At 39.8% G+C, this 8,835-nt stretch overlaps 1 protein-coding gene across 1 annotated transcript in view; it reads left to right on the forward strand.

Annotated features, from left to right (window-relative positions):
- Positions 1 to 1,626, forward strand: part of LOC126280827 (uncharacterized) — a 376,685-nt gene extending 375,059 nt beyond the window's left edge. Inside the window, 2 exon segments of the mRNA XM_049979800.1 lie at positions 954 to 1,267; positions 1,377 to 1,626. Of these exon segments, the coding sequence (XP_049835757.1) occupies positions 954 to 1,267; positions 1,377 to 1,626 (564 nt within the window).
- The last annotated feature ends 7,209 nt before the right edge of the window (positions 1,627 to 8,835 follow it).

An 8,835-nucleotide genomic window follows, 5' to 3' on the forward strand; every position in this document is an offset into this window, starting at 1 on the left:
GACTTATTAAAAAGAACTATCGATACTTCTCATCTGAATTCATTGACGTACTTCTCAATCTACAGTTTCGGATATAAACCCAGCTTCTCTCAAACTGATACTCAGTAAGTCAATTACTCTGACACCTCACTAAATGACAAAATACATACAGATAGGGGGCATTGAGCGATGAGAGCCTATCTGTGAGAGTGCACGCTTAATTGACAATGTATGTTTATAAATTCTATCGCCTCTTCTTATTACTTTGTTTAGATAATATATGTCTTACATGTCTAAATTTTCGAGTGTCTTTACTGAGTATTAGAGCGAAAGTCGTTATTATGTGTTTGTTTTATACGGTACAGCATATCGTAACAATACAGGTCTCTGCTTCTTAGGATCGTATATGGTTAGTAAATGCAATAGCCTGTTAACCACACACTTTAAGTAACGGCTGAAGATATAAGAGTGTCTTACAAATCACAAAACAAATACTTCCAGGTGTGCTCGAAGTTTATAACTATTTGTCTGTCGAAATTTTGTTTGGTGGTACTTGTTACATTTTTAAGTACATTCGAGAGTTTCATAGATGTGGGTTCGACAAACCCGTTAAAATTATCTGTAGAGCAATTATGCCCTTCTCATATATATATATATATATATATATATATATATATATATATATATATGTGTGTGTGTGTGTGTGTGTGAGCCATGAGTGTATGTGCATAAGAAATGTTTGGAATATGAATTAAGGTGTACTTTAAACATTCAATTAACTCCTTAGAATTTAGTATTAGGCGTTGATGTGAATGTTAGGTGCCCAAAAAACCATGTCACTTTCGTCTCCTTCATTGTCTTCCCTATCGTGATCATCGTCATCATCATCATCTCCTTTCGCCTCTTCATCACGCACATGTGCTTAACTGTAGGTGTATGCACATGACGTTATTCCGACGTTTATTCCACTGCAGGAGACGTCCCTGGAGCACGCCCTGGCCATACCGGCGGCGTCCGTAGTCGTGGCCTCGCCGCCGCCGTCGGCCAGGTCCGCATCCTCTGGGGTGCCCGCGGACTGGCGCCAGGACTCAGGGTCGAGCGCCGGCGGCAGCGCCGTGCGGCAGGACTCGGCGCGCAGCGACGTCACCGTCGACAGCGGCGTCGTGGCGGACGCGCTGCTGCGCTCGCACTCGTCCTCCAGCTCGCTGTCGCTGAGCGGCGCCGAGCCGCCCGTGGCGCGCCGCCACAAGCTGCAGCGGCTGGCCGCCGTCGAGGACGAGGACTCCCCGCCGACGACGACGACGACGGTCGGCGCCGACGAGCGCGACAAGCCGCGAGCCGCCGCCAAAGCGCGCTTCTGCCGGCCAGCGTTCCGCATCCCGGCGTGCGACTTGTAGCGGACGGAGAGCGGCGCCGGCGCCGGCGTCGGCGTCGGCGTCGGCGTCGGCGTCGGTGCGGCCACGCTGTCGCCGGCAAGCGCCGCGGCGCAGCCGGCTCCTCGAGTCAGACGCCTGCGGTTCCAGGTGTAGGCAGCCGCACATACACCTGCTACAGTCCGGGACGCTGACGTCACAGAAAGTGTCGCGGAACGTTACGTTAGTCGAGGGTGGGGGTTATCTTGTGGTCCGTATGACATTTCCCACATAGTAGCCAAGAACAGTGATGGGGAGATCTTTTAAGAAAGAGCACTGCAGTTCCTCAGTCAAGTACAGTGCATTCATCTGGCCGTACCATTTCGATGTTTCACTTGCGGAAATGTTGGACGAGTTCATCAATTTTTACCAGGTGACATCTTTATACATCACGCCACTACAGACAAACAGTGTACTCAGTGTACGCAGTGGACAAGTCTGTCTCTATACTATCATATTTTCTACTGCGACATTTGTGTCCGATATACTTGAACGCTCTAAACGTGCAACTGTCATAGGTACGTTGTTCAAATTTGGTGCTTCTACTAGTTATTATTGATCAGTTTCGAACTTTCATCACGAAAGGAACAGTTAATAATCTAATCAATGACACACGAGTATGAGTGCTCTTCCGAATATTTGCTGAAGACAAAATTAATTCCATTATCGATCCAGTGTGGTGGAGGACATGTGTTTAGAAATCACCAGTGGTATCTATTTCGTTTTAAAAATGTGTATCCGTACTCGGAAAAAACTAGTAGTTGTTTGTGTGTTTCGTATTTTACTACTTAGAACGTACTACGTTCTGATGTGTGCAGATATTTAGGACAATGCACCCTGTGCGTGTGCATTGCTGTCAATTCATTACAGTCGTCTATAGAATACTTATATAGTTGTATTAAGACCTCTGTTAACATCGTTACCCTGAGAACAGTATACATGTCTTTCCCCTGCTTCATTACATGCAATAGTAACTGTTTGTTATCTTCTATTTTTCTAATGTAGTAAGAAAACAGGCGACTCTTGCTACATATTTTCTTACGAGTGAAACAATAAGAGGAAAACATCAGGATGTTGGTATCACAACTGTAGAATGTAGGGACCATTAATGGAAGGCTATGCACCAAAGCAGTCTTACGCAAGTTCAACTGTTTGGAAGGCAACGTAAACCTGTAAAGTGAAAGAGGGAAGATGCATTTGCATCGGAGAAAAGGGACCACTGTTAATAGGATTAGCGTCACCCAACACATTTTCCGTTTTTACGCAAGTGTAGTTAATGTCATGATCCAGCGGTAGTCATAGTTGCGAAAAATGGTCATTAAATATGAGATATCTTGCTGTATTCAACAAATACGTAACACACTGCCATTAAACAAGAGCTTATTCTTAGACAGTGGTGTGACGCTCTTCATCTGTTGCCGTTCGGAAGATATTTCACTGCCAAAGCATCTAAAGTTAACAGCTTTCTTCCGTACACTGAAAGAAAGAAACTGTAAGAAAAAGACTTACGTACATCTTATTTATTGCAGCGCAGCTGTAGAGCTGAGAAGAATTTGACGGTTCAAAGCTGATTCACTGTTATGCGCTATTGGCCTCAATGGTAACCGAATTGTGTAATTTAACAAACGTAGTAGTGAAGACGGGCACATCAATTACGCATTTCTTCTAATGCGTAATATCAAAAGGGCAGATACGCACACTATTTTGAATCACAGTTCAACAAGAGATATCAGTTTAATATTTTCCCTGTTCATGTAGATCTAGTGAGCTGTAGATTAATTCATTTACAATAACCTCATCTCTTCGCAATCCTTTCACTCTGAGTTATTGACTAAACCCATCCCTTGTTGTGGATATCCTTCGGGCTGGACTAGTTTGTTTGCTTCTACATTCCGGTTTTTAGAATTTCTTCTTCATCATTCCATTTTTTTGTTGTAACATTTATCTTGTAGAACTTTGAGAAGTATCTAGTGTTAAGTTGTTGGGTAGACCGATTTATCATTTGTGAATAACATATTTATTTCAGTGTATTTGAACAATTGTTCTTTAATTGGTTTCTGGTAGTATTTATTGTAATAATTCATGGCGTAATTGTTTCCTTTACACACAAATCATTGTTTAAAACATTCTTCCAATCGGTTGGTATAGTTTCTGTCAGTATATCATTAAATCAAATCGATAATTTTCCTATATTCCTCAGTTACCTTTCATTTGTCGCCTATGATTTTGATAAACATTCCTTCTCACATCCTGCTGAGACATGACATTCACCGAATCACAAACACGATGTTCTTTCATGTACAATTTTCGAAACCAGTCACTTTCACCTTCCTCAGTCAGACATCCATCACCATTGGTGCTTACGTTTATTTTACAGTGCTGTCGCACAATTATCCTTCGCAAGAAACTGGACTCTCTTCTCGAAAATATTTTTTTTTTTTTTAATACTCGTAGTGATCTTCAACTTTAAATGGTCAAATACACTTCACGTGTGGCACAGTTCGTCTTTTGTCTTTCAATTCTTTTTTTTGTACAATAATCAGTTATCAGTTTAAACTCATATTAAGTCATTATAAGTGTGTTATAGATATATTTGTTTTACTAGAACTTTATTTTGAAAGTAATGCATAATGAGCACACGAAGTTTTACCTAGAAAAACGAATAAATTAGGCAGGTACGCACTCTTTATGCGAACACTCACTATTGGACATTTCAGACCAGAGTTTTCTATAAAAAAAATTTGTGTGATACATATTATCATGTCCTCATGGATTAACAGTTGAGACTTTTTTCATGTGTTTCGCATTTACTCATTTTCCGCAGGAGGGTAGACACCTGTTTAGCTGGTTTGCACGAGCAGTAACACACGTTAGTATTCAGTTGTAACTAGCCTCTAGAAGTGTAGCAATCTCCGTCGAAATAGAAACTAAATATTACGCTGGAAGTTAGGTTTCTAAAGCATCCATTAATTCGTGCCTTTGTCTATTGTAAGGTGGGCGTTGTGTGACTGCTCCTGGAACATACAGTCAGAGATTTATGGCTACGAAGCACTTGTTCACAGTGATACCTGTTACTCAGAAAGTTTTATTCCTACTTATTGTTTGACTAAATAACAGGACAGTATGTTTTTCTATACTGCGGGCGAGTTATTCTTTATAGGGTATGCAAAGTATTTGTGATGTCTATTTTTAAACAAACATTTCGAAATGAGTGTGCTGGATCACGCTCATTCGTGTCGGTGAAGAATACCTGGTGTGATTGTGCAAGTAATGAACGGTAGCGTTTGGATGCAGAATGTTTTACAGCTTGCTTTGGATGTCATCCATCGTAGGACAGAAGATAACTACGCCGATGCCTCAATCTCTCTCTCCCTGCAACCCATCTCCTTACGTACCTATTACAAAGTATTTTTAAAAGAGGAGGGCGATATTTCTATGTACAGCAGACCCAAGGACTGCTGTCCCGTTACTGAGATAAATGTGGTTGATCTACATTTTTCTCCTTTTATAATAACAATAAATTTGATGTGTCATTTGGTATTTTCTTGTTCACATTTTTGGAGAATCTTATCTACGACTGCTTTGTAATAAAATACAGAAAAAGCTGCATTACCTTGTGGCTACAAGTTACTGACAGATGAAAAATGACGAAAAACACATCACTTCCATAACTTACCTAGTCTTGTCAGAGACCATCAGACGATCAGTTAATTGAAAGTCAGAAAAGCATTTAAAAATATCACTTCTAGTTTTACTAGTGTATTTCAGAACAGTTTTCAAAAAATGTGGAACAACTGAGTTCGGACATCTGTTTTTAGACGTATATATCTGGCTCGGAAACTACGATAGTGTGTCATCAAATGAATTCATGTTAAATTACGACAGTCAAGTAGCTCTGTGCATTATTCTTTAAAGTTAGCTGTAGACGAAAAGTTCATTACTTTCCGTAGTTACCGAGATGTTTATATTGCCTTATATCCTAACGTAGAAGGACCCGCACAGGAATGCGTGGCTTTCGTAAGCCACTCGCCAGCGGATCACATTGTAAGCAATAATGTTAGTGGAGAACAGTTCCACTCAACGACGTCTTACTTTTCATACAAGTAGTACTTGGCGTTCGAAAACACCTCCGTAGTTGATTAGAGAGAAGATGTAATAGATTATAGTGACCAAATAAGTTAGACAGCAAACAGGTCCGCATTCTCGTTCAGTTTCTCCAAGTCGTTTCGGCTAACACGCACTTTCTATGTGGAGTGGTAACTGCTTCATCATATATCAGCAATGTGGTGCTTTAGGGGCTGAGATAAATGTGAACTGGTCTTATACGAACGGAAGTGATGCTGGAAACTTTAGGAAATACTGACGCAGGGAGAGTTGATTCTACACACATTTGAGCTACCGTTGTGATAAGTTTAGTCTAGTCGAAATGTGTTGCCATAAATGACCTTTTCCTGTTGTAAATCGAGTTTAGATGTATGTAATGTTGTGTAATCTTTTGTAACTCGTTCTTTTCAAAATAATGCAGATAGTGTTCTTTTTAACTGTGAATGACTCGACGAAGTACTTGTACACCGAGTCCATTTTGTTTCAAATGATGTGTGGCTACCTGTGTTACGTGGAATGAATGTTGTGGTGGCTGGTGCAGCCGGCTGGACCGCCTGCAGTTGCGGTGCTTTTACAGATTCCCGAAGCCGTGTGCTTTCGGGACAGGCGCTTATTCTCTTTACAATCCTTTCCGTTGGCAAAAAAAATAACACAATTATTTTTTCCCAAATATGTAACTGTGAAATGTCTACATTTTCATTAGATTAATATGAAATTATTGTACAGTATTATACCTGTAAGGAAATATATCCTCCTTGTGTTGGAACAAATGTGACGTTTCCGTGGAGAAATCTAATCATTACTAGAGTAGCTTCAGAGCCCAAACACATAATGACGACTTTGATACGCTTCAATGTTTACATAGTAATTTTTTCAGTTGCGTATCATTACCTGATTCCTCTGATGTTCTATTAAAATCCTGTCTGCTAAAGATCATAAATACTCCAGCAGCACTCAAGAATCGGTGGAATAAGAAGCTTGCAGGTGATTCTTTTGTAGCTGCACTAAAATGTTTCAGATTTGTATTTTATTTGTGCTGTGTTGTGGTTATTGCACTATCCTGATATTGTCTTTCATCTGTGTCTGTCCTGAGCTAATTACTTGATTCTTTCCTCTGGCCAGTCTAATGTCGACATGAAGATATACTCCGATTCCGGTCATTGCCGCATTCTGCAGTTATTTGCTTCTGTCAATGGTACATGTCTATCAGTGTTCCCTATCTAGTCCTAAGGATTGGCCACACACTTTTCCTTCACCGCATACGTAACTGTTCATGTGTCCATTTGATTCTTAATATCCTCCTGTAATCCTGCATATCAGATGCTTCCAACTTTACGTCTTCTGCTTTTCCCTTTGTGCACATTCAGAAAATTGTTTTATGCTTCTGAGACAGGGTTCAGTATTAGAAAATTTCTTACGTCACTTTCTAGAAACTGCATATTTTTAAGTTCTATTTCTGTACCCTCTTTGACATATAGTCTTCTTCGACCTTTTTCTTCACTCACTTCATTGTCACTTAGAATTACAATCGAAGCTAACGCTTCAAGTCATTCTAATAGAGGTATTTTTCTTTTATTGTATACACTTTTTGTGCGCAACGAGATTCCTTCCAGCATACACGTTTGTTTCTCAAGCTGTGACATGGTCGCGAATTGAACAGAGACCCGAATATAATACAAATTTCTTTTACTTTTCACCACGAGCGAATAATCTGAAATATCTGATGATGGACATCATAGACCAAAACCGATAGTCTGATGACAAAAAATTTGTGACCATAGATATGAAGCAGAGGAAATTTACATTTGTTTCTATTCCGTCACACTTTCACTTATCTATTATAACTCTGACCGTTTACGCGTTCCGTTGACATTTCGTAAGAGGTCTAAGCTGCTAGTATTCATTCAGATATCGTATTTTCTTCAAATTTCATTAATAGCCCACAGAATTTGTTTAATCATCTGTATTCCTCCTACCTCTCTGTTACTCATATGTTGAGAGGCATAATTGTTTTAATTCTTCCTGTCTTTACTACGCTCGATATTCTTCTTTAGTTCGTTCCTTAATAATTTTTTGTTTTTCACAGTTCTAAAACTGTACGATTTTGAATGGCTCCGGTTTCTATTCAGTTGATAATAAAGTGATTCCACCACGGTGTTCACTTATGTTCCAACGCGGTATGGAATTGTTTAACTGCCTGTGTGCCAATCTGACAGAGGTGCAATGTTCTCAGCTGAGACGCCAGCAGCTGTTAATGCTCAGTTTGCATACGATATATAATCACTCAGCAGCCAACATTGCCCTCAGACGACATTTTGTTCCTTTTTTTGTTATTAGAAGATTCCGAGTGACATGCTTAGTAAGCTGGCGTGGGTTATCCAGGAGTCTAAACGTTTCTCGGTATTGTACTTACGTGCACGTTTGTTTCTCTAAATATAAGTTGCGAAAGACACTGCGCTATTACTTTGTTGGGTACTTTTGTGATTTATCTCAACATGGTAGACATATCACTTACACGACTCCTATTTTTGTACTCATCTGTCTTATGCTAGTCTGATTGGCGAGAATGCTGTGTACCTAATCAAAATATACGATAATAAAACAATGCCTCAAAATAATTCGTATTTATTTTAGAGTACGGCCTTTTCCTTTTCCGTGATATTTTGGATGCTAGCACTCAAAATCCAGAACCCTGAAAATTCCACAAGCAAGAGAACACACCTGGAGAAGCTGACAAAGAAAATGGTGAGAAATACTGGTTCCAAGTGCCGCCATAATAGCACTCACCAATTACCCGTAAGACTTTCGTTTACATCAGATAACAGAATATGTGACAAATACATTAGGCATGTCTCAGCTACACAAGTCTTGACACACTTTCAGCAAACCAGTGGGAGTATCATTATGTGATGTAACAATACGCTACGTCTTCTGTTTTTCAATTCTGTGTTGCAAAAAAGTGCAATACTACATGACTGTACGTTCCTACTCAGGAAAGTTGACATTAGTACGTAATAATTAATAATGAAAAACGTAGACAAATAAAACTTCATGAAAAATGTACCAGAAACAGTCAACGGATTTAAAGATCGAAAACAACTAATAATTGGCCTCTTCAGTGTTCACAAATGACATTCAGAACAAACCACAAAAATATTGTCTTAGCTTAGCGTCCGCAGTAAGAGTGGAATAGCAAGTAATACAGTGCGAAACTCTTATGTATACTTTTTGAGGATATATGATCGAATCATAGCTCACAGTCTCAGACATCAGCGAATTCTACCATTCCAATTAGCAATAACTTTTAGAGCCCTAATTTTATCGACTTGCATCGCCCTTT

The sequence above is a fragment of the Schistocerca gregaria genome, chromosome 1, assembly GCF_023897955.1.
Source record: "Schistocerca gregaria isolate iqSchGreg1 chromosome 1, iqSchGreg1.2, whole genome shotgun sequence".
NCBI classification, from domain to species: Eukaryota; Metazoa; Arthropoda; class Insecta; order Orthoptera; family Acrididae; genus Schistocerca; species Schistocerca gregaria.